The sequence below is a fragment of the Lithobates pipiens genome, unplaced genomic scaffold (assembly GCF_037356315.1).
Source record: "Lithobates pipiens isolate NorthernLeopardFrog02 unplaced genomic scaffold, aLitPip1_a1.2 Scaffold_8, whole genome shotgun sequence".
Lineage (NCBI taxonomy): Eukaryota > Metazoa > Chordata > Amphibia > Anura > Ranidae > Lithobates > Lithobates pipiens.
Genome location: NW_027507903.1, coordinates 304995687 through 305022370, shown reverse-complemented (window position 1 = coordinate 305022370; position 26684 = coordinate 304995687). Strand labels below are relative to the sequence as shown.

The 26684-nt window shown below is 42.3% G+C and overlaps 1 protein-coding gene across 1 annotated transcript in view; it reads right to left on the bottom strand.

The window, feature by feature from the left end:
• The window catches only part of LOC143960867 (uncharacterized), a 54264-nt gene that overhangs the window by 6286 nt on the left and 21294 nt on the right, over positions 1 to 26684 (bottom strand). The window contains exons 4-10 of the mRNA XM_077469828.1: positions 24806 to 24868; positions 22712 to 22768; positions 20627 to 20677; positions 18010 to 18075; positions 15878 to 15928; positions 13426 to 13458; positions 12735 to 12834 (exon numbers count right to left, since the gene is read on the bottom strand). Coding sequence (XP_077325954.1) covers positions 12775 to 12834; positions 13426 to 13458; positions 15878 to 15928; positions 18010 to 18075; positions 20627 to 20677; positions 22712 to 22768; positions 24806 to 24868 — 381 coding nt within the window. The 3' untranslated portion in view covers positions 12735 to 12774. The remainder of the gene's footprint in view (positions 1 to 12734; positions 12835 to 13425; positions 13459 to 15877; positions 15929 to 18009; positions 18076 to 20626; positions 20678 to 22711; positions 22769 to 24805; positions 24869 to 26684) is intronic.

Sequence of the window (26684 nt, the reverse complement as noted above, 5' to 3'; positions counted from 1 at the left end):
TCTTGGCTTTTTCAAGTATTGGAAAAGTTAGCGTTTTCTGGTCCGATCCTGCAATTTTTACGCCGTATGTACGAATCCCCGACGGCACGGTTAGTGACCCCTGACTTTATATCGGCCACAATCCCCTTGTCGAAGGGGACGAGACAGGGTTGTCCCCTGTCTCCCCTATTGTTCAACTTAGCCGTTGAGCCGTTATCGAGACTGATCAATTCGCCTAACGGGATTAGTGGAATCAGGTTGGGGGACCACACGCTTCGTTCTGCCTTTTTTGCGGACGATATTTTATTATTCTCTACGGATCCGTCGGGAGACTTTAGGCGCCTTACGGACATGTTCCAAAAGTTTCGGTCGTACTCCGGGCTGCGCATTAATTTTGACAAAAGCGAAATTCTATCCCTTCGACCTAATCTGGCCACTGCCTGGACCTCTAACTCCCCCTTGACCGTAGCAAACCACTATATCACTTACCTTGGGATACGCATTGGCCGGACACCCTCAACTATCTACTCACTTAATTTCCCTCCGGTGATATCGAAAATTGTGCACGAACTAGAGGCTTGGACGGCTCTTCCTCTCTCGCTCTTCGGGAGATGTCATCTTTTTAAGATGGTCTCATTTGCCCGATTACTATACCCAATGCAAACTATTCCTCTCTTAGTTAAGCATTCGGATATTAGGCTGATTCATTCAGCTTTGACGAAATTCCTATGGGCCGGGAAGAAACCGAGGATTGCTTTGAATAAACTATGCCTCCCGAAGATGGAGGGAGGAGCGAGCCTACCCAACATCCGATTTTATAATCTAGCATGTCTGCTTCGCCAAGGTCTAGATTGGCTTTCAGGAAAATCCAGGTACTCGAATAACTCTTTAGAAGCTGCGGCGGTCTCGCCGTTTGCCCTATCGGCTATCCTTCATTCGAATCCAAACAAATTACCCACCCATTTCCGATCTAATCTATTGATTAGAGATACAGTGATAGCGTGGCGGGAGACGCGCAAATTGATAGGGCTACCGTCCGATATTTCCCGATATTTGCCAATCCAACCAAATCCCATGTTCCCTCCTTCCACAATGCATAGTGTATTTGCTTAATGGGCAACTAAGGGTCTCACGAAGGTATATGATGTTTATTCGAGAGACTCAGGTAAACCCAAGCCATTCCCGATGCTAGCGAGAGAATTCTCCTTGCCGTTAACTCATTTCTTCCACTACCGCCAGCTCCTTAGTTATTTGGGTGACAGGCATAGACAAGTAACGAATCAGTTCCAGAAATCCTTCATAGATACGATAATACACAATGGTGACTACTCTATCTCTACTATTTATACCTCCCTTATTGAATACCACTCTGCCAAATACCGCTTACAACCTTTTCGAAAGTGGGCAGACATTTTTGAGGATATGGATCTTCCAGGGAAACTACTAGAGGGTTATGTTAAAATTAGAAAGGTTACAGTTTCTGAAACATGGAGAGAAACCCAATTTAAGATTCTTCATAGGGCGTATTACCACTTTCGTATTAACAGAACTGATCCTAACCAGGAAAGTTGTCCGTGGTGCTCAAAACTGCGTCCTACACTTCTCCATCGCTTATGGGAGTGCCCACACGTTGAGACCTTCTGGAACTTGGTGCTACGATTTATTCATGCTGTGACAAACCAGGACCTGCCCAGGGACCGACTTCTATGTCTCTTCGGATATACCACATCGGCTGAACCCCACCTCACAGATAGCTATACAGCTATACCCCAATGGGCACATTTGTGTCTACTAGTTGCACGAAGAACTATCCTGACACAATGGATCAAACCCTCACCGCCCTCAATACAGGCTGTGAAAAAAGCCCTGGAAACTCTTTTCTACCTAGAACGATTGGATACTATTCTGCTAAGTTTTAAATCAACCACACGTTTCTTTTCAAGATGGCGCAAATTTATGGAACATGTCTTTACGAAAGAGGATATACACAGGATTATGCAGCCATTCAGATACACAGAATGGTATCTTAACCACTTGCCGACCGCCGCACGACGATATACGTCGGCAGAATGGCACGGGCAGGCATATGGGCGTATATATAAGTCCCTGCCTGCCCGCGGGTGGGGGGCCCGATCGGGCCCCCCCTCGGTGCCTGCGGCGGTCGGCATTCCTTCGAGAGCGATCCGGGATGAGGGGGCGGCCATTCATTCATGGCCACCCCCTCGTGATCGCTTTAGACGAATGGAAATCCTCCGTGACATCACTTCCTCTCCTGTAATGTAAACACAGGAGAGGAAGTGATGTATTCTCTCCTCCGTGTCGGTATTTTTCGTTCCGGCACCGAGGAGAGAGGTTCGGTGAGTTGCACCAACACACCACACATACAGTAGAACATGCCAGGCACACTCACACCCCCCCTTTACCCCCCGATCACCCCCCCAATTACCCCTGCCCCCCCAGTCACAGTGACACCAATTGCTTTTTTTTTTTTTTTTTTGCATTGGTGTCATTTGTGACTGTAATAACTGTTAGGGCAGTTAGGGTTAGCCCCCTTTAGTTCTAATGTACCCCCCTAACCCCCCCAATAAAGGTTTAACCCCGTGATCACCCCCCGTCGCCAGTGTCACTAAGGCTGGGTTCACATTGCAGCGGTTTGAGAACAGATGTGATTCGCACCGCACTGCAGTGCAAATCACATCTGATCTCTGTGCGATTCGAGTTCAGCCATACAGATAGTATGGCTGAATTCGTGTCGCACCCGCCGCACCCGCCGCACCCGCCGCAAACTCGCACGGGACCCTTTTTTTGGTCCGCAGCAGAATCGGATCGCATGGGTGTTCACACCATGCGATCCGAGTTTGCAGATCGCACTGCGATATGCGAACTGATCTGGGGGTGTCATTATTTCACTGACACTCCCAGCAGTTCGCATAGGGCAGTGTGAACTGCCGCCGGGAGGCATGCGATGCGGGAACCCGCCGCGGATTCGTGGCGTTCCCACATCGCTCCAGTGTGAACCCAGCCTAATAAGCGATCATTTTTCTGATCGCTGTATTAGTGTCACAGGTGACGCTAGTTAGGCAGGTAGGTATTTAGGTTCGCCGCAACTTTTTATAGCGCCAGGGACCCCCATATACTACCGCATAAAGCCCCCTGATTGCCCCCTAGTTAACCCTTTCACCAGTGATCACCATATAACTGTTACAGGTGACGCTGGTTGGTTAGTTATTTTTTTATAGTTACAGGGCACCCGCCATTTATTACCTAATAAAGGTTTAACCCCCTGATCACCCGGCGGGTGTCATTTGTGACTGTAATAACTGTTAGGGCAGTTAGGGTTAGCCTCCTTTAGTTCTAAGGTACCCCCCTAACCCCCCCAATAAAGGTTTAACCCCGTGATCACCCCCCGTCGCCAGTGTCACTAAGGCTGGGTTCACATTGCAGCGGTTTATGAGAACGGATGTGATTCGCACCGCACTGCAGTGCAAATCACATCCGATCTCTGTGCGATTCGAGTTCAGCCATACAGATAGTATGGCTGAATTCGTGTCGCACCCGCCGCACCCGCCGCAAACTCGCACGGGACCCTTTTTTTGGTCCGCAGCAGAATCGGATCGCATGGGTGTTCACACCATGCGATCCGAGTTTGCAGATCGCACTGCGATATGCGAACTGATCTGGGGGTGTCATTAACATTTCACTGACACTCCCAGCAGTTCGCATAGGGCAGTGTGAACTGCCGCCGGGAGGCATGTGATGCGGGAACCCGCCGCGCATTCGTGGCGTTCCCACATCGCTCCAGTGTGAACCCAGCCTAATAAGCGATCGTTTTTCTGATCACTGTATTAGTGTCACAGGTGACGCTAGTTAGGCAGGTAGGTATTTAGGTTCACCGCAGCTTTTTATAGCGCCAGGGACCCCCATATACTACCGCATAAAGCCCCCTGATTGCCCCCTAGTTAACCCTTTCACCAGTGATCACCATATAACTGTTACAGGTGACGCTGGTTGGTTAGTTATTTTTTTTATAGTTTCAGGGCACCAGCCATTTATTACCTAGTCTCACTAGTGTACCCCTAAATTTAGGGGTGTCTACTTTCCAAAATGGGGTCATTTGGGGGGGGTTTGTGCCATCTTGGCATTTTATGGCCTTCAAAACTGTAACGCCCTTAGAAAGCCTGAAGGCGGTGCTTGGTTTTCGGGGCCCCGTACGCGGCTAGGCTCCCAAAAAGTCCCACATATGTGGTATTCCCGTACTCAGGAGAAGCAGCAGAATTTATTTTGGGGTGCCATTTCACATATGCCCATGGCATGCGTGAGCAATATATCATTTAGTGACAACTTTGTGAAAAAAAAAAAAAAGTTTGTAATTTTCCCGCAACTTGTGGCAAAATATAAAATATTCCATGGACTCAACATGCCTCTCAGCAAATAACTTGGGGTGTCTACTTTCTAAAATGGGGTCATTTGTGGGGGTTTTGTGCCATCTTGGCATTTTATGGCCTTCAAAACTGTAATAGGTAGTGAGGAGTGAAGTCAAATATTTACGCCCTTAGAAAACCTGAAGGCGGTTCTTGGTTTTCGGGGCCCCGTACGTGGCTAGGCTCCCAAAAAGTCCCACATATGTGGTATCCCCGTACTCAGGAGAAGCAGCAGAATTTATTTTGGGGTGTCATTTCACATATGCCCATAGCATGTGTGAGCAATATATCATTTAGTGACAACTTTGTGAAAAAAAAATAAAAAAAAATTAAAGTTTGTAATTTTCCCGCAACTTGTGGCAAAAATATAAAATATTCCATGGACTCAAAATGCCTCTCAGCAAATAGCTTGGGGTGTCTACTTTCTAAAATGGGGTCATTTGTGGGGGTTTTGTGCCATCTTGGCATTTTATGGCCTTCAAAACTGTAATAGGTAGTGAGGAGTGAAGTCAAATATTTACGCCCTTAGAAAACCTGAAGGCGGTTCTTGGCTTTCGGGGCCCCGTACGCGGCTAGGCTCCAAAAAAATCCCACACGTGTGGTATCCCCGTACTCAGGAGAAGCAGCAGAATTTATTTTGGGGTGTCATTTCACATATGCCCATAGCATGTGTGAGCAATATATCATTTAGTGACAACTTTGTGTAAAAAAAAAAAAAAAATTATTTTTTTGTCATTATTCAATCGCTTGAGGCAAAAAAATAAAATATTCGATGGGCTCAACATGCCACTTATCAATTTCCTTAGGGGGTCTACTTTCCAAAATGGGGTCATTTGGGGGGGTTTTGTACTGCTCTGCCATTTTAGCACCTCAAGAACTGAGATAGGCAGTCGTAAACTAAAAGCTGCGTAAATTCCAGAAAACGTACCTTAGTTTGTAGATGTGACAACTTTTGCGCAAACCAATAAATATACAGTTATTGACTTTTTTTTACCAAAGACATGTGGTTGAATACATTTTGGCCTAAATGTATGACTAAAATTGAATTTATTGGATTTTTCTAATAACAAAAAGTAGAAAATATCATTTTTTTTTCAAAATTTGCGGTCTTTTTCCATTTATATCGCAAAAAATAAAAATCGCAGAGGCAATCAAATACCATCAAAAGAAAGCTCTATTTGTGGGAAGAAAAGGACGCAAATTTTGTTTGGGTACAACATTGCATGACCGCGCAATTACCAGTTAAAGCAGCGCAGTGCCAAATTGTAAAAAGACCTCTGGTCATTTACCAGCAAAATGGTCCGGTCTGAAAGTGGTTAAGAGGGATATTACTAACTCTTTGGGCGTACTAAAAATACCCAGGGAGACACTTAGGGAGGAGCCCCCCTGACTTGAACTACAGCGTAGTGACTCTTAGATTACATTCTATGCTGACTCTGTATTGTTCTGCCATGATCTTTTTGCTAGGTTGTGTTTTCGATCCCATAGATTCTGCTGTACGCATATAGGCTTTTAGGCATATGGCTGTTGGTTACGAACCATGTATCTGTATTCCGTGTTCCTTGTATATCTACTGTTTATGTTTATTGACTGCTTGTCATTCACAGTAAAAGTAATAAAAATTTTATTAAAAAAAAAAAAAAAAAAAAAAAAAAAAAACAGCTCCTTATATGTATTTATTGTATTTAGTTTTTTTTTTCCATATACTATGACAGGGCGGTTCTTAAGTGCATAATCACATATCTGTACGTGATTTTAAAAGTCAGGTCATGCACCACTGACCCTCTCCCGCTGTTATTGAACACAACGGAAGCCAATCTGTAGGTCTGGCAAGCCCGATGTCTGCCTGGACCCACCGATCATTCGCAAGGCATACAGAACGGCGGTCTGTCTATGTGAACAAGGCAGATCGCAGTTCTGTCAGAGGGAAAGATGGAGACCTTGTGTTTCTGCTAAACAGGAACATGGATCTCTGTCTTGCCCCAGTCAAATCACCCCCACCGTTAAATATAAAAATAATAATAATAAAAAATATAAAATTCCATTATTTACCAAAAATATGTAGCAGAATACATATTGGCCTAAAGTGATGAAGAAATTTGATTTTCAACATTTTTTTATTGGATTTATAGCAGAAAGTAAAAACTATTATTTTTTTCAAAATGTTTTTGTTTATAGAGCAAAAAATAAAAACCGCAGAGGTGATCAAATACAACCAAAAGAAATGTCTATTTGTGGGGAAAAAAAGGACATACATTTTATTTGGGTACAACGTTGCAAAACTGTACAATTGTGTTGTATCACAAAAAATGGCCTGGTCAGGAGGGGGTCGAGGGTGAAACCTTCTGGAGCTGAAGTGGTTAAACACACAGCTTTCATTAAAACAATATATGGTGAAGTGATCCTATCATGAAGGTCCTATTTTAGGCATTTCCTGTTATAGGGTATGTAGACATGTCACTGGAGAAGTGGTCGAGGGGGTGTACATCTCACCTAGGTTGCTACACAGTGTGAGATGGTAAGTCCAGGATGGATCAGTTTCTCAGCAGCAATATGCTGCTGAGTTGTTATTTAATCTTGCCGGGCCTGGGTTTATATGGAATGGCAGGTAGGTTTGGTAGAGGGACCTGTCATTCCACACACCCCCCGGTCCAGTTCTGGGTTTTGGATCAGGTGAGCTTTGATCCTAATTAGCCTGGGAAGGTAAAGGCTCTGCGGGGCCTGCAGGTGCTCGCTCTCAGCCTGGGAATGAACAGTCTGTGTGTTGGAGGAAGCTGCGAGCGCAGCCACTGCTGGAGCTAAAACCCACCCTGCGATATCCAGGCGAAAGACGCTGTGTTTATAAGTGTCAGTTAGGTGAGAAGAACCTGTTAGTAAGCGCCCAGCCGGGCTAGGTTGTTTTATTTTATTTATTTCTGTTGTACTTAAAAAGCACGGTGTTGCCGTATATTTTTGTTTGTTGGACTGTTTGTACCACGAATAAACGCCAAGGTCTGCTTTATAAATTCCAAGTCTGCTGTGAACTGTGTCCAAACTCACCCTACCCCGGGAAGATCCCCTACAATTGGTGGAGAATTCGGGCAACACGGTTGCTAGGGGCAACGGTGTGGACAGACTTGGCTACAGCTGCTTATGTCCTGGGTGAAAGCTGCAAATACACTCCAAGAACGATCCAGCAACATGGAGGAGATGCTGAAGCAGTTTATGCAAGTGAGTTTGCAACAACAGCAGGCTCAGACAGAGGCCAATAGACGACATGAACAGTCCATGGCTGCACAACAGCAGATGCATAAGGAAGAGTTGCAAGCTTTGCGCCAAAGCCAACAACAACTTATCGAGCACCTGATAGTAAATCGAGAGGCGCCTGTGGTTGCTAATCCACCCACAGTGGAGGGAGCCGCTCCAGAGATTTTTTTTGGGAGAAGGACTGTGCAGCAAGCGCTGCAAAAGATGACTGCTGAGGACGATGTTGAGGCCTATCTAACAGTATTTGAGCGCGTGGCTGAGCGAGAGAAGTTACCAGCCGCTGAGTGGGCAGAGGTAATTGCGCCCTATTTAACAGGTGAACCTCAAAAGGCCTACTATGACCTCAGTGAGCTAGAGGTTAAGGACTATACTCGGCTAAAAGAGGAGGTACTTGCCCGACTAGGAGTTACTACTGCAGTCCGTGCCCGGAGGGTACGCAACTGGAGCTACAGTCTGGACAAATCAGCGAGGTCCCAGATGTATGACCTAATCCATTTGGCAAGAAAGTGGTTGGAGCCAGACACTTCTACTCCTGCACAAATCCTAGAGAAGGTCGTGATGGATCGCTACCTCCGAGCGCTTCCTACTGACCTGCAACGCTGGGTGGGACAAGGTGATCCTAAGAATGCAAACGAACTTGTCAACCTTGTCGAGAGGTTCCAGGCGACTGAGGACTACCTCCGTGATGTTCCTGCAGCATCTTCACCTCCCCGGAGCGGCAGATCTGTGCCGTCAGCTGGTAAGAGACTTCCATCTATTGGGGGAGTGTGGAGGGGTGCTGATGGAGGGAAAAGGGCTCAAGTGGTGTCTCAGGGACAAAAGACTGGTGATGGTCCCGGGTGGCTAAGGGGCTCTAAAAAGGACTCCTTGCCAAAGAGACCAGGCCCTATCCAGTGTTGGAGATGCCATGAGGCGGGACACGTGTCTGCCCATTGCCCTCTTACCACTGAACCCATGGAGTGTGACGCTAGCCGGTGTCAGTCGCTATTTGCGGAACCATCTTGTGCTGCAGTTCCTGGACTAGAGACTGAACCGCAAATCTGCAATATTACAATCAATGACCTTCCTGTTAAGGCGTTAATGGACTCGGGAAGCCTCGTAACCTTGGTGCATGCTAGCCTGGTGGCTGGGGACTTAGAGTCTAAAAAGCATATGAGTGTTGTGTGCATACATGGTGATACAAAAGTGTACCCTATAGTGCTGGCTAAAGTCGGGACTGAACAAGGCATCGTACAATATGAAGTGGGTGTGGTTAAAAACCTCATGCATAATGTAATATTGGGGCGCGATTTTCCATTATTCTGGGCTCTCTGGGAAAAAAGAAAAATCCCCAAAAGGAGTGAGGATACCTCTAAGGGGGTTGCCTTGTCCCCTGTGAATGATAAAAGTGTGCAGGATGAAAATGATTGTTTTCCTTTGCAGGTCCTGGCTGGGGAGGAGGAGGCTCCTCCCACTGAGCAAAATATACTAGACTTAGAGGTGTCTAGGGATAATTTTGGCGCTGCACAATTACAGGACCCCACTCTCAAAAATGCGAGAGAGCAGGTTGCTGTTATGAATGGGGTACCTCAGGAACCAGATGCTGAAAAAAGATTTCCACATTTTTCGGTGACTAATGATCTTTTCTATAGAGTCAATAAGATTAAGGATGAGATTGTGGAACAGCTTCTGGTACCTAAGCCGTACCGGCGTCAGGTGCTTGGCATGGCACATAACCATGTTCTTGGGGGACACTTGGGGACTGACAAAACGCGAGAGAGGGTTCTCCAGAGGTTTTTTTGGCCGGCGGTATATGATGACATTAAAAAATACTGCGAGTCGTGCCCCACATGTCAGGTTAGTGCCCCAGTGTCACATTTTCGCAGTCCTTTGGTTTCGCTCCCTATTATAGAGGTGCCTTTTGAGCGTATTGCCATGGATCTAGTGGGTCCCGTTGTAAAGTCAGCTAGAGGACACCAGTATATTTTGGTCGTCATGGATTATGCGACCCGCTATCCTGAGGCTGTACCCTTAAGAAACACTGCATCTAAAACAATTGCGCGTGAGTTGTTTTATATGTTCTCTAGGACTGGGATCCCCAAAGAAATCCTAACTGACCAAGGTACGCCATTTATGTCAAAACTGATGAAGGAATTATGCAAACTATTTAAAGTCTCACACATCCGTACCTCTGTATACCACCCCCAGACGGACGGATTGGTGGAGAGATTTAATAAAACTTTGAAACATATGTTGAAGAAAGTGGTGGGAAAAGATGGTCGTGACTGGGATCATTTATTACCCTACCTCATGTTTGCTATTAGGGAAGTGCCCCAAGCGTCCACAGGGTTCTCACCATTCGAGTTGGTCTATGGTCGTCACCCTAGGGGTCTACTGGACATTGTAAAAGAGACATGGGAGAATGAGTCCACCCCATACAAGAGTGTTATTGAGCATGTAGCACAAATGCAGGACCGTATAGCCACTGTAATGCCCCTGGTAAGGGAACACCTCCAGAGAGCTCAAGAGGCCCAAAGTAGAATTTACAACCGGTCCGCAAGAATCAGGACATTCAACCCAGGCGATAGGGTCCTTATACTAGTCCCCACTGTTGAGAGTAAATTCTTGGCGAAGTGGCAAGGTCCTTATGAAATTGTTGAAAAGATCAGTGAGGTGAACTACAAGGTGCACCAACCAGGTAGAAGGAAGCCTTTCCAAGTTTATCACATAAACTTGATCAAGCCCTGGAAAGACAGGGAATCCTTGGTGGCGACAAATACTGTTAATAATTTGTTACCACCAATCCCTCCAGTCAAGGTAGGTGATACTCTATCAGTGTCACAGAAACAGGAGGCTCAGGAATTTTTACAGAAAAACAAAAACAAGTTCTCTGACCTCCCAGGGCGTACCCACCTCATCCATCATCACATTGAAACTGAGCCTAGAAGCAGAGTAAACCTAAAGCCCTATAGGATACCGGAGGCACGTAGGAAAGCCGTATCTGCCGAGGTAAAACGTATGCTTGATCTGGGGGTAATTGAGGTGTCACAGAGTGAATGGTCCAGCCCGATTGTGCTAATCCCAAAGCCCAATGGAACTTGGAGGTTCTGTAACGATTTCAGAAAGTTGAATGAGATCTCCAAGTTCGATGCTTATCCTATGCCCAGGGTAGATGAGTTGATTGAGAAGTTAGGTAACGCCAGGTACATAACCACCCTTGATCTCACAAAGGGCTACTGGCAGATTCCACTTTCTGGTGAGGCTAAAGAGAAAACTGCATTCTCCACCCCTGATGGGCTATTCCAGTATGTAGTGATGCCATTCGGGTTACATGGAGCGCCTGCAACTTTCCAGAGGTTGATGGACTTGATTCTGCGACCACATCGGGATTACTCAGCCGCCTACCTCGATGATGTGGTCATTTTTAGCCCTGATTGGGAAAGTCACCTCTGTAAGGTACAGGCCGTGTTGGATACCATAAGTGATGCAGGGTTGACCATAAATGCCGAGAAGTGTGCTCTAGCCCTAGAAGAGGCCAAATATCTGGGCTACATTATTGGGAGAGGATTGATTAAGCCACAGCTAAATAAAATTGAGGCAATACAGAATTGGCCTAGACCCCTGACAAGGAAACAGGTTAGAGCTTTCCTGGGTATTACGGGTTATTACCGTAGATTTGTGCCGAACTTTGCCTCAGTTGCTGCTCCACTAACTGACCTGACAAAGGGCGGAAAGACAGCAATGGTCACGTGGACCCCAGAGGCCGAGAAGGCTTTCCAAAGCCTTAAGTCTGCCTTGTGCCAACCACCTGTGTTAGTTACCCCCGATTTCAGGCGAGAATTTCTGGTCCAGACAGATGCCTCTAACACAGGCTTAGGTGCAGTACTCTCACAAGTAGTGAATGGTGAGGAGCATCCGGTGACGTACTTGAGTAGAAAACTAACCCCGGCCGAGAAAAATTATGCCATTGTGGAGCGAGAATGTTTGGCAGTGAAGTGGGCCCTAGAATCTTTAAAGTATTACTTGCTAGGCAGGAAATTCAAGTTGGTGACAGACCATGCCCCCCTAACATGGATGAAGTTAAACAAGGAGAGGAATGCAAGAGTGACTAGATGGTTTCTGTCCTTACAAAACTTTAATTTCACTGTGGAACACAGGCCAGGGAAATTACAGGCAAATGCTGACGCATTGTGGAGGGTAAGTTGTCTGTGGGGACAAAAGGCTCAGCCCTCCGGTCTGAAAAAGAGGGGGGGGATATGTAGACATGTCACTGGAGAAGTGGTCGAGGGGGTGTACATCTCACCTAGGTTGCTACACAGTGTGAGATGGTAAGTCCAGGATGGATCAGTTTCTCAGCAGCAATATGCTGCTGAGTTGTTATTTAATCTTGCCGGGCCTGGGTTTATATGGAATGGCAGGTAGGTTTGGTAGAGGGACCTGTCATTCCACACACCCCCCGGTCCAGTTCTGGGTTTTGGATCAGGTGAGCTTTGATCCTAATTAGCCTGGGAAGGTAAAGGCTCTGCGGGGCCTGCAGGTGCTCGCTCTCAGCCTGGGAATGAACAGTCTGTGTGTTGGAGGAAGCTGCGAGCGCAGCCACTGCTGGAGCTAAAACCCACCCTGCGATATCCAGGCGAAAGACGCTGTGTTTATAAGTGTCAGTTAGGTGAGAAGAACCTGTTAGTAAGCGCCCAGCCGGGCTAGGTTGTTTTATTTTATTTATTTCTGTTGTACTTAAAAAGCACGGTGTTGCCGTATATTTTTGTTTGTTGGACTGTTTGTACCACGAATAAACGCCAAGGTCTGCTTTATAAATTCCAAGTCTGCTGTGAACTGTGTCCAAACTCACCCTACCCCGGGAAGATCCCCTACAGGTAATATGGAACACTGCCCATTTTTGGGGTTTGGGCAAAGCACCAAGAAGCCACTTACATTTCTAAACCCTTGTTCTAATTCTGTGTTTTTGATGCAACTTTTGATATGACAGTAGCTTTGGCCTGCATCAAAGCCATGTTTATGAAGATTTTACTTACACAAGTATACAGTATATAATTAAAGCAGAACATTGATAAACATTATGTCTTGGACAAAAAATTTAATGTTTCTTACATTTGTGTCACTGGGTGACAACCAGTCTGAATTCTTCTCATCATCCTAAAAGCCCACCGATTCCTTTCAAGCCCAAATCAAGATTCAGATTTATGTTGGTCTAAAATATAAAAAAAATAACAAAAAAAACTTTTGGGCACAGTAGTTATGTGTGCACTGCAATCTCAAAATTCATTATTTATCCTGTATATCTGAAAACTACCAAACTCATTTTATTGACATATAAGCTTATTTGGATTTAGCCTAAAGTCAATTTTAATGAATGATGACATCAAATTGCATATAACTTAAGCAACTGTGAAAAATAAAAAAGAAATCCAGGAATTACCCACCTAATTGCTGTTGAAAATATATACATATTTTTTCCATTTTTTTTTTTTTGTGGATAATGTACTAATATATCTTACAGTTTGTAGTCTAATGTAGGAAAAATCAGCCCAATCGTAAGGCAATACATGAGAGATCATCCCAGTTCAGCTTTTTGCCTTTGCAGTCTACCCATGACTTTCAGGCCCGTTAAAGGTGAAGAAAAAAAAAATATCCAGTGATGATTAGGATGCAAATCATAGGTCTCAAGCAGGACATTACTATTATAGAAAACATTGACTAGCACTTGCCATTTAAATATGGTAAAAAAAAAATCTTGTTACATTTTTTCAGATATTATATGTTATTGGCTGCAAGTACTTACCAGGACTTTGCTCAGACCAGTAAGTGTCTTTCCCTAGATTCAAAAAATAGATTTAATAATGAAAACATTAATATATTACATTGTTCCATGATTTGAATACAATATTGTTAAAAAACATCTATACAGATTGTGGCCTTATTAATTAATTAAAATGCTGGTATAATTGTGAGGCAGGTTTAGAATGCCTGGAGGTCTTGCGTGCTCAAACATGATGTACTCTAAAAGCATTATTCATGATACTTTAAAACACTCACCTGTGTGGGCACATTGATTATAAGGTGTTTTTAATTGGGCAAATTGTGAATTTCATGCTTGTAATGAAGTGAATATTTGTTTTCTGTGTACCTGAATGCCTTGAGCAAATTTTCCTAGGTACATATGAAATGTTATGACATGGAAGTGATGTTGGCCCATGTAACTGGTTCCTCTTATTCTGTGTAAGTATGGTGTTTAAAAAAAACATCTCGTGATTGCAGCAACATTTTACTACAAAATATTTCACATACAATATGGTGGATTTATTAAAACTGGAACAGCCAGAATATTGAGCAGCTGCATATAATAACAAGTCAGCTTGTAAATTCATCTTGTTCAGGTAAGCTTTTAAAATGAAAAATAGATGTTGACAGCTGCTCCAGATTCTGGTGCCCCAGTTTTGATAATTTCCCCTAAACTTACCAGTAGGGATGAGCCTAACACCCCCGGGTTCGGTTCACAGCAGAACATGCAAACGGGTAAAAAATTACTGTGAACACAGTTAAGGTCTACGGGACACGATGTGAAAAATCAAAAGTATTAATTTTAAAGGATTATATGCAAGTTATTGTCATAAAAAGTGTATGGGAACCTGGGTACTGCCCCAGGAGACATGTATCAATGCAAAAATGTTTGAAAACTGCAGTTTTTTTTAGGAGCAGTGCTTTTAATAATGCTTAAAGTGAAACAATAAAAATGAAATATTCCTTTAAATATCGTGCGGGGGGGGGGGTCTCCTTAGTATGCCAGTAAAGTAGCGCATCTTTCCCAATTTCATTACAGTACTACAACAAAATTACATTTCTAAAGTAAAAAAGTCATATAAAACTGCTCGTGGTTGTAATGTATTGGATGATAAAAATCATTAAAAAAACAGTGTGTGTTCACCCTCCAGTCCATTACCAGAGCCTTTAGGTCTGGTATGAATATTAAGGGAAACCCTGTGCCAAAATGTAAAATAAAAATATGTGGGGGGTCCTCCCCAAAATCCATAACAGGCCCTTCAGGTTTGGTATGGATATTAAGGAGAACCCCGTGCTAAAATGGAAAAAAAAATGCCATGGGGTCCCCTCCAACTCTATACCAGGCCCTTCAGGTCTCAGGTATGGATTTTAAGGGGAAACCCAAGCCAATATGTAAAAAAAATGCCATGGAGGCCCCCCCACAACTACTGAGCAAGGGTTGTGGGGAAGAGGCCCTTGTCCCCATAAACATGGGGACAGGGTGTTTTGGGGGGACCCAAAAGCACCCTCCCCATGTTGAGGACATGTGGCCTGGTATGGTTCAGGAGGGATAGGTGCTCTCTCATCCCCCCTTTTTCCTGAGGCCTGCTCAAATAAGGGTCTGGTATAGATTTTGAGGGGGACCCCCACGCCATTTTTTGCTATGGGGGCACTTGGCCGGGGGGGCCCATAGTGGGGGGGAGGACCCCAGAAAAGGAGGATCAGGGCTGCTCTGTTCAAAACCACTGCACAGAGCAAGTAAGTATGACATATTTGTTATTTTTTTTTAAATAAAAATGTTACATTTACATTCACTTTAAATAGCTTGTATGGATTAGGGAAGGTCCTTTCAACTGTCCTGGATCTGTTCTTTTGCACTTGTCAACCTCATTATTTTATGTTTTTTTCACAGAAAGCAAAAAACAGACAGTGAAAAAAAATTTAAGTGACAATACATTAATAACAATGAAATACAGTACACAAAAACATGAGTAAAAAAACACAAATACATAGAACCCTTTAATAGAGAAAATAGTAGAGTTTTTATTCAAGCAAAGCTACCGCATAAATTGGTTTAACTGAAATCGTTCTGCTCATCCTATGCACTGGTGGTTTAGAAGAGATCATTGTGGATACCTAGCAGTTCCTAAAGGGTTCGGATCTGCTAGCTGTGAAATGCTGAGCAAGAGTGGCTACACAATTCATTGAGGTATTGAAAAATGTAAGATCCCTAACCTTTTAATATGGTTCTGTTATATTGTCATTTACATCTTTAATTGAAAAAATTAAAGATGAACATCTTGTATTCCACAGTTAAGTTAAGTTGAGTTAAACCGCAAAATAGTTAATAATCATGTTTAATATTAAGATAATGGTTAAATCAATCAGTATGTAAGCACAATTAAATATTTGGTCATCTGTAACTCAGTGATTTATGGATATTCCATGGTATAAAAGTGTAGAATTTGACTTACCAGTAGCTTGCAAAAAACATTTAACAGTTTGCCTGTAATCTTTAGATTATCCTGAAGAAGAAAAAAAAAAAAACAAGACATATATTTTATGATATGAAACAGTTTACTTAAATGTATGAAAAAACAATAACTTAAAAAATATGATCTTTATTGACAAATACCAGTGTTCCAAATAGCGCATGCCAAAACAGGGTATATAATGTATGATAAATGCACGTTTGACATATTTATTAATGTGTGACTTTTCTAATAGGCCCAAATATTACGTTTTTGTACTGCATTTTATATATTGTTAATGTCTTTGAAATAAACTCAGTTCATTGAGGTGGGAATCATCAAGGTATTAAAAAAATACAGAAATGTGCTGTCTTTATTTAGATGCACAATTGTGTTTAAATGCTTCTAGAAAATTTGTATCCCATATGTATCCCACAGATACTGTATTCAAAACAGAAGACTGCATCATGCTGTAAGATAAATTCATTATCATGTTTGTGACACATACCTGGACCAGATTATTACTAGACATTATGATGGTATTTAAAGGTACCTGGTCTCCAGCCCATTCACTTTAACAACTACCTTTCCATAAGACTATATGGCATGTGTTATTAATGTATTTTGACATGTTATTTATCAATAAACACCTCACTTGTTGACATCCTAAAGCCCACATATGGATGCAAGGTGCTGCAGTCTTTATATATATATATATATATATATATATATACAGTAAGTCAACAGCCCAAGCAGACTAAAGCCTCTTTCACATGGCCGATCCATTCAGGTCCGCCTGTCAGTTTTTCAGGCGGACCTGAACGGATGCTCTATAGTGGTCTACAGAGCGTCGGATGTCAGCGTTGACATCCTATCTGCTCTGATCTGAGGAAAAAACTACTTTTCCATCTGTCATCGGATCGGATCGGGTGACGACGGACACTGCCTTTCGTCATCACCCAATCTCCCATAGGGGAGAGCGGCGCTCTGACAGGTCCATCCCTGCACAGTGTGCAGAGATGGACCTGTCATCTTCCTGCTCAGTGGGGATCGACGGAGCGATCCCTGCTGAGCAAGCGGATATCCATGGGGCGGATCATCACTGATCCGCCCCGTGTGAAAGGACCCTAAGGGTTGTCATTCAAGTAACACTCTATAGCCTTCCCCTTTGCTCCTTCCCCAGCAGCTAATTCAAACATTAAGAAGAGACCTTAAAATGATTGTACGGGAAAAGGGTTTTCTACCTTAATTTATTCTCTGCATTAAGGTAAATAAGTCTTCTATGATCAGCTTTCCACAGCCCCCTCTAAATACTTACTTGAATCCAATCTTGTTTCAGTGCTGTGCCCAAGAGTAGTGGCTCTTTCCTCTCTCTCTCTCTCTCTCCTCACTGACCATAAAGGCAGCAGTGGGAGCCATTGGCTCCTGCTGCTGTCAATCGCAGCCTGTGAGGAGGGAGCAGGGGGCAGAGCCCAGCTAAGGATTAAGACCACACTAGTGCACTCGGAAAGGTGGGAAAGAGGCCTGTGGGTGACCCTAGATGAGGAGGATTGGGGCTACTCTGTTATTTTTTTATTTTAAAGAGAAAATAATTTTGCTTCACAAGCATTTTAAGTAGATACTTTCAGAAGGGAAGAAGGATATACCATGGAAGAAGAGAGTGTAATTAATCTTTAAATCTAAGGAATTAACTTTTGTAAAGTAGTCAAATTTGCTAGCAAGTTGCCAGTGACCTTGTGTTTACAAGGTGTTTACAAGGTGTTTAAAACACCTACTGGAATCCCAACCAATAAATCTGCAGAGCAGAGATTTCCAACTGTTACCATTTGCATCTTTGTGCAAACAAAATTATTTTCCAAAACCATCCAAGATCATCCTATTCTTATGATTCTCACCCATGATGAATATTCAGATCACAGAATGCCTTACAATGGCTGTAGCCCCAACTAGAGTGCTTTCTAGGTCGCATGGACATTATATAAAACTGTTGTTATTTAGTCAATAAACTGTCTATTGTTTACTTATTTATCTTTTAAGAATAGATGGTCAAAATTTAGAAATTGTTTTACACAGAACAGTAAACTTAAATATGCTAAAGAGTATGTCTTAAATATTAATAGATTTTGGAAATTTACCGCAATTTTGAGGATTTCATAAACCAGTCTATCGGCAATTTTTCCTGCATTGTCTGTAATTTGTTCCTACATTTTTAAAAAGATAAACATTACAAATGAAAATGTACATATAATCCTATAAGACATACAATAAGTGTATCACAGTAGTGTTCATATTCATTGTGTCATGTGATAAAGCTCTAAAAATACACATTTGACTTAGCTCTGACTACCTACAGTACGCTTTCTCCTGTAACAGTTTTTTTTCCTGGTGCCCCTGATATTTTTTTTTGCAACTTCTTATAACAGACCAAGCTGTGCAGCAAAAGTGGAAGTAAGATGGATGGGACAAACCATTTAACACTGATAGGGTTCTTACAATGATAATCTTTAATTCATTTTTCCAAAACCATTATCCCAAAATCAGAACAATGATCTGTAATGGCTTAGAAAGTTTTAGCAGTAGTTAGGCTTTAATTTCTTAGTTACTTCTTAGTCACTTAGCGTCAATTTCATCTACTCTCCCAAGACCAGCCTTTTTCAAACAGGGTGCCTTGAGGTTTCTTCAGGTGTGCCTTGGCAAATCGCCTAAAAATGGCCCCAAAATTTTATACAGTCCGGCGTGTGGATAAAGCTGCCTTTTAGTTGCATAAAGCCACGTGTTTTCATTGGGCACCATTACAAACTTCTTGAGGACACAAGCTGAGTGATGGAGAAAAATTGAGGAACATTGGAATACTAGTCAGTACCAGTTTGTAAGTGTATTTGCTTTGGAAGAACAAATCACCTTTAATGTTGGTCGCCCTACTTGTGTGGATATTGCTGCATTAAGCAAACTATTAGAATAGTTTTTACATTTTAGAATGTGGTGTCTCAAGACTTTCCATACGTTTTAACCACTTAAGTCGCGGACCATTTTACTAGCTTAAGACCAGAGCACTTTTTGTGATTCGGCACTGTGACACTTTAACTGACAATTGTGCGGTCGTGCGACGTGGCTCCCAAACAAAATTGACGTCCTTTTTTCCCCACAAATAGACCTTTCTTTTGGTGATATTTGATCACCTCTGCGGTTTTTATTTTTTGCGCTATAAACAAAAAAAGAGCAACAATTTTGAAAAAAACACATTATTTTTTACTTTTTGCTATAATAAATATCCCCCAAAAATATATAAAAAAAACATTTTTTTCCTCAGTTTAGGCCGATACATATTCTTCTACATATTTTTGATTGGTTGGCACAAAAATTATAGCATTTATGGGGGATGGTTTTATGGCATTTTTATAAAATTTTTTTTTTACTAGTAATGGCGGCGATCAGCGATTTTTATTGTGACTGCAACATTATGGCGGACACATTGGACATTTTTGACACATTTTTAGGACCATTGTCATTTATACATCAATCAGTGCTATGCAAATGCACTGATTCCTGGGTAAATTACACTGGCAGTGAAGGGGTTAACCAGGAGGTGGCAGTGTAGGGGTTAAGTGTGTCCTAGGAGCATGTTTATAACTGTGGGTGGCGTGGCTGTGATTTACAGAACACTGATCTCTGCTCTAAATCACAGGGAGCAGAGATCAGTGTCACTTGTTGCTAGGCAGAACGGGGAGATGCTATTTACGATCGCGGGTATCCCAGTGGCGATCGAGTCCGTGGGACCTGTGGTCAGACTCACGGAGGTCCTGACCAGCACATGTACGCACTGCCGGTGGCACACTCGATGGCACAGGGGCAATTTTAAATGGATGTACCTGTATGCCAATTTGCCTGTCTATGCCATTCTTCTGACATACATTGTTGTGTCTTGAAATTGTCCATCATTTTTAAAAGGTGCCTCAAGGCTGTCCATAATTTTTAAGGGGTGCCTTAACTGAAAAGTTGTGATTAAAAAAATATAAAATATTTTAAAAATTCAAAAAATTTAAAAAATGAAAGTAACACCCAAAAATGAAAGTAACACCCAAAAATGAAAACCTCCACAAGAGAATTAGAACCCCCAACTCCCAAATACATGCACATAAGTGCATAAACACACCAGTTATACAAAAATGTTGTGATGATTGTGCTGCACATGTAACATATAACCAGAGTGCAAGCAATAATGTGTGGCCCATTTTTCATGGCTTAATCTAAACTGATGACATGTAGGGGATTTTAAAGGATCACCTGTGGATAATTTAGGGATTTGACGTTTGGCACAGGGGCATACAATTTTAAGGCTTAACATGTTAGGTATCTATTTACTCAGCACAGCCTCATGATTGCATCAGTGGGGTTGATTTATTAAGATTGGAGAGTGTGGAATTTGTTGCAGCTCTGCATGATAGCCAATCAGCTTCTAACTTCAGCTTGTTCAATGAAAAAAAAAAAACTGGAAGCTGATTGGTTTCTATGCTGAACTGCACCAGATTTTTGCAGTGGAATATTAAGCTGCCAGCCAGGAGGTGAATCAATCAGTTCTTGGCTTCCTTATCCTACAATGTTAAGAGTCAAAACTGCAAATCACATCTCCTTATACCATCTTGGCTTTCTATAAATTCTGTGGTTCATCTTGATAGCACTAAGCAATGGAACACTGTTGTTCATCCTATGTATTATGGAGAAAAATAAATAAATAGCAAATATACTACATACCAGAATATTTGTTGTACCTAGAACTTCATCAAGAGAACAGCCACCTTCTTTCTGAAAGACAATATAAAAATATAAAAATTGATTGGTGACTTAAATATTTTGGTATATTGTAGGGAATATATCTATCATGTGTTTGTATCTGCAAGGTTTGTTGCATGAACTGGATATTCTGCGCTAAAAATTGTATGCATTTCAAACTGGTACATGAAAGAAGAGAGAAATACCAGAAATCAAGTAGAATGCATGGGTCCCTAGCGGTCAGCGGGACCCCATGGGACAGTACAAAGGGTCATAGTTATCTATCTGCTCTATTGCAGGGTAGATATTGGTGGAGGTAGGGTTTCTCCCCTAGCAACAGCCTGTAATTGGTTTATAGCTCAGTCTCCAGGACCAGATCGCTACTCCCCCCAGCCCCTCCTTTTTTCCTTAAACTCTTTGTCATGGTGTTCATTTAGTGGGGGCTTAGTCGTCCAGTATATCTGGATGGACAACGTGATTGTATTTATATTGGATGTTTCATGTTAAGCAAGGATGACTGTATTTTCATTTATTATGTCATTTGGTATTCTGCTAAGGTTATGACACCATAAAATTATCCAATAAAATTTGTTGTATGACATTTTTTGTGTCTTGTGTTATCATTACTGTTAAAATTGGCTCCTTTGTGCTGCCTCATAAATTGAAAACATAATTAACACAAAAAAGGTTTCAAAATAATCTGAAGGAGAAATTTAACATTTAGAGAAAGATAAGCTTTTGCATTTAAATAGTAGATTTTTACATACACATTTCTAGACCAGAGATAAAAACTCTGTGTATTCCAGAACACAGCGTGCCCCATTCACAAAGCGCTGCGCGACTCGCACATGCGCAGTAGGAAACGGGCAGTGAAGCCGCAAGGCTCCACTGCCTGTTTCCCTTAGATAGAATGGCGGCGCCGGGACCCGAGAGCCGAGGGACGGGTCGGCCTCGGGAGGCCGACATCGCGGGCGCCCTGGACAGGTAAGTGTGCTTATTAAGTCAGCAGCTACAGTGTTTGCAGCTGCTGACTTAAATTTTTTTTTTTTTAAACCGGCCCTCTTACTCTTTAAGTAAGTATACATGGCTTCAAAAGGTAAGGGAGGAAAAGTCTAATAAAATGGGTTAGAGGTGGGTAGGAGGAAGAGTTGAAAAAAAAAAAATAGTGGGGCTTTATCTATGCTTTTTCAATTTTTTTTTTATCTTGGGTTTCTTCTTTTATTTCTGCGTATCCATCTATATCTTCTCTGCGAGCAATCTTTAATTCTTATCTTCTTTATACTATATATATATATATATATATATATATATATATATATATATATATATATATATATATATATATATATATATATAGTGGCATACCTGGTGCTGGCCATCCTTAGTGGTCTGGTGGCATCCCTGGTGGTCCAGTGTGGGCATCCTCAGGGGGGCTGTGCTGATAATCGATCAGCACAGACCTTCCCTGTCAGAGGAGCAGCCGATTGGCTGTCCTCTACTCGTGTCTGACAGATGCAAGTGAGGAAAAGCCGATCACCGGCTCTTCTTATTTACACTGTGATCAGCCGTGATTGGACAACGCTGATCACGTGTTAAAGAGTTTCCGTCAAAGACTCTTTACTGGTATCGTAGTTGCAGGGTGTCAGACTGACACCCCGCAACAATGATCGCCGTGATACATGCCCCCGGGGGCACGCAGCGGCTCAAAATCCTGAGGATGTGCTTTGATGTCCGGTCAGGATTTTGAAACCACTTTGCAGCCGTCATTTGCCTATAGGGCAGGCAGCAAGTGGTTAACCAATGAATTAGATTTTTTCTTTACATATAATGAAATAATGTATTATGAGGTTACAGTTTTTGTTTACTCATAGGTATGAGCAAAACTGAGAGTTTTGACTTCACTAACATATCAAGAAAAATTTGACATTTTGTTGACATTTCCTATCTTTTTATCAACAAAGTCATGTGAATATTATGTCAGCAAGGAAAGAAGTAGGAAAAAATTAGAAAGGCCACCTACTGTATAAAATTATATTTCATCTGTTGACTATAACAAAGTCTACTTACAAGAACCATATTCAGCTGTTTCAGAAAGTCTTTGTACAGTGCTTCATTGTGTTCATCCTGTATGGAATATTAAATAGAAGTTTTCTTCCTTAAAACCATTATATAGCTTTCATACAAAACATTGTGTCATTGAAGCATGCCTGTTATTTACACTGTAGTTATTAAAAATAACACTTAAAAATATTTGGTTTATGTTACCGCTAACATTTACATTCTTTATGAAAGCCATCTTGGCCATGTAGTGGAAAAAAAAAAGTTATTTCCTCAGTTGGATGCTAGGGATCTAAAGGACTGCAGTTTACTGGCAGTGTTTAACAGTATATATTATATACCTAAAATAATTAATAATGTTTAACCACAACTTGTAAATGAAAACTATAGAGCATTAGATTCATGCCCCCCAAAGCACCTTGTCCCCATGTTGATGGAGACATGGGCCTCATCCCCACAACCCTTGCCCGGTGGTTGTGGGGGTCTGCGGGCGGGGGGCTTATTGGAATCTGGAGACCCCCAGATCCTGGCCTGCCCCCCGTGTGAAATGGTAATGGGGTACAAATGTACCCCTACTATTTCACAAAAAAAGTGTCAAAATGGTATAAAAGACAAAACACAGCTTGGGACAAGTCCTTTATTAAAAAATGAAAAAATAAAAATGTCCCACAAAGTCCATTCATCTTCTTCTATTGCTCCACCGACGGACCAAAATAAAAAACCTGCAGACCACCACCGATCCGCCTCCATGGGAGTCACCCGTCATATGAAGCGTCCTCGCAGGTGACAGTTCTTTACTTTTGATTTCTCCCATAGACAATTCATTATAGCCACTAGTACTTTTAAATTACTTTTTTTCATTTAGAAATGTCATTTTGTGCAGGGACTGTTCTAAACACGGGAAAAAGGTGCCCGTTTACATGAATACTATAGACACCCCCAGCTACGAAATTTAAAGTAATATTTCACTTTTATTGCTTTTCTTTAAGCAGTATTAAAATCACTGCTCCCGAAAAAACGGCAGTTTTAAAAAAAAAATCTCATTGATACATGTCCCCTGGGGCATGACCCGGGTCCCCAAAAAAATGTTATGACAATAACTTGCATATAAGCCTTTAAAATGAACACTTTTGATTTTTCATGTTAAAGTGGAGTTGCCCCCCAAAAAATAAAACTACTTAAAATTCTTAAAAAAAATCAAAAAAAAATAATTGGCAAAAAAAAAAATTTTTACTCACCTCTAAATACCGGTTGCTAGGGGGTCCCTCGTAGTCTGCCTTCTTCATTGCCCGGGCTGGTGACATCACTTCCCCTCACGCCGCACATTCACCTGGGACCTGTCACGTGTCCCAGGTGACTGTACGGCGTATCACGGCGCCCTGCGCCGCTCGCGCATGCGCAGTGGGTGCCCGGCTGTGAAGCCACAGCCGGGTGCCCACAGTATGCATGACGGCGCCGCGAGCGGAGCGGGGAGCGAGGGGGGGGCTTCGTTCCCCCACATCGCTGGAACCCGGGACAGGTAAGTGTCCGATTATTAAAAGCCAGCAGCTGCAGTATTTGTAGCTGCTGACTTTTAATTTTTTTTTTTTAGGGGGTACCCCACTTTAATGTCCCATAGACTTTAACAGTGTTCTGAATTTTCCCCAAACACTGCATATTGTTCGGTGTTTGCAGAACATCCGAACAACCAAAGTTCGGCCCGTACTTATGCTTGGGCAGAACCGTTCATCCATCCCTAATCATTATACAACCTTGTTTTCCTGGATGACTTGCCACACTATTTATCACTCACCTTTCCTGGTTTTGATTGTAAGGACATTGTGGCTGTCTTAAAGAGTTTATACCCAAGGACATTATTGAACTATATTTAATGTTAGAGCTGCTAATACACGTATTTTCTTTGGAAGTTTTAGCATCTTTATTATACCGTTTATTTGATAGCAGAAGCCAATGGGTCTTTTACCCTTTTGAGTTATCTATGAGCGCAGAGGGAAAGAGGATACATGTGTTCATTTACAGTTCACTTTCTTATACTTATATATATATATTTACCTATACAACATGAAAGCTGAAAAATCAAAGTGAAACAACATAATTGTTTACCTTTCCTTGCTGGAACAGACAAAGCAAGCGTTGCAGATCCGAAAGAAGAGAAGGTACTTCTTTCTAAAAAAAATCAAAGAAAAATAACGTATTCAAAATGAAAGTAAAATATAATAAATGTAGCGCTGACATCCTTGCCTATTGATGTGGTTATGTATGCTTAATGTAAGGTTTATAGAAATTATTGTGGTTTCATACCAGAGCCATCTAGAGACCAAATATGGCTAACGCATCTGTTTATTGTTACCTCAGAATAACCTAAAGACTTGTACAGGAAGCGACTGTTTGTTTGGATTCTGAAGGTTGACCTTGTGACCCTTACCTGGGAGTCCGTGTGAGCTCCCCATGTACACTCTTTTACGCAGTGCATGCTGGGTAGGGGATAAAAGGGACCTGAGCGGCCATTTTAGGTCTCTTGGGACCACACTGCCTGCCTGTGCGGATCTGTGGGGAGGCTTCCAAGAGCAGAGCTTCAGCCTGTTTGTTTGCGAGGTGACCGGACGGAGCCTGAAAGAAGGTGGCTGGATTAAGAAGGTCCAGAGACACTCAGCGGAGGATCGGAGAAACGGATTGATTCAGCGAAGCGATACAGAGCATCTGGCCCAGCTGACGCATAGGAAAACTAGAGTCATCGGACCAGAGTGATCACGCGGAACTCTGATCCAGTTGGTGAGCGGGTTACGGCCCACCGGTTGTTAATAAGTTACTGGAGTTGCACCAGGAGCATTTCAGCCTAATCCTCCATGAATTTTCTATTACAAATACAAAGGAGTGACTTTAGGTAGCGAAGAAAAGTAGACCCCGGATAAAGTACTCACATATAGCTTTTAAGCAGGGGGAGCTCTCAGGTCTATATATGTATATATAAGTAAACAGTTTACATTGTTTTATATTGGACCATATTGTGCCGTCGTCCTATGTTGGGATGACAGCACAATTTCTGTAACCACCTGTTTAAATATTTTGCAGTAAACAATATTTCTGGTTAAGTATCCAGTTGTGGGGCATACTGTTTTCCCCACCAGGTGGAGCCAGTGGATCCTGAGGGTATAATACAGGTACTTTTCATTGTTTTATATTGTACTGTATTACATTGCACCACAGCTGTGCCAAGGGGATTGAGCCAAGTTAGTGGGGTTTCTCTGTAGAGTGCAGGCCCAATTCAAGCTCCTTCGGGGGTCAGTGCTACATAAATATCTGCATGCACTGTTGCTGTGAAATTCTACAAGCTTCTGTGCAACAGAAGAAATGTACTTAGAAGAGCATGGATGACACTGTTACATACATTACTGCATGAAACAAGTCAGATGTATTAGTTAAATTGTACAGCCAGAAACCAATATGACATTTGCATGACAGCATGAGCATGCAGTCCATTGCACAGGTAGGCAGGAGAGAAATCATTGATGGCCAAGGCCAAGATACTGTACAACAGTTGGTTTTCTAATGTGGTAGAGCATGTTCATTATGCAAAGTGAATTTTCACTTAGCTTAGTGTTTGACATGAAGTGAAGGGAACATTCACTTTACAAAGAATATCCAATCATGTGCAAGGGAAAAATAAAGGATTTTTGATTGCACAGTAAATGAATGATGTCATCACATCTTCACCTCAATCACTAAGTAAAGTGAAAATTCACTTTGCTAAGTGAACAAGCTCTACTGCTTACTACTTTAGTAGTAAGTCAAACAGCCTTCCCCCAGCAGGGAGAGAATGCAAAGAATAGGTAACAAATTAAAACTACTTGAAAAAGGAGGCAACGCCGCTGACAGGAGAAGTGACATTGGTATCACTGCTCTTGTGGCCAGGCTGGCATGCCTGGAGGGATGCCGGGGAGGCCACTGCAGTGACAGCTCAGCCAAGTAAACAAAAAGTGCC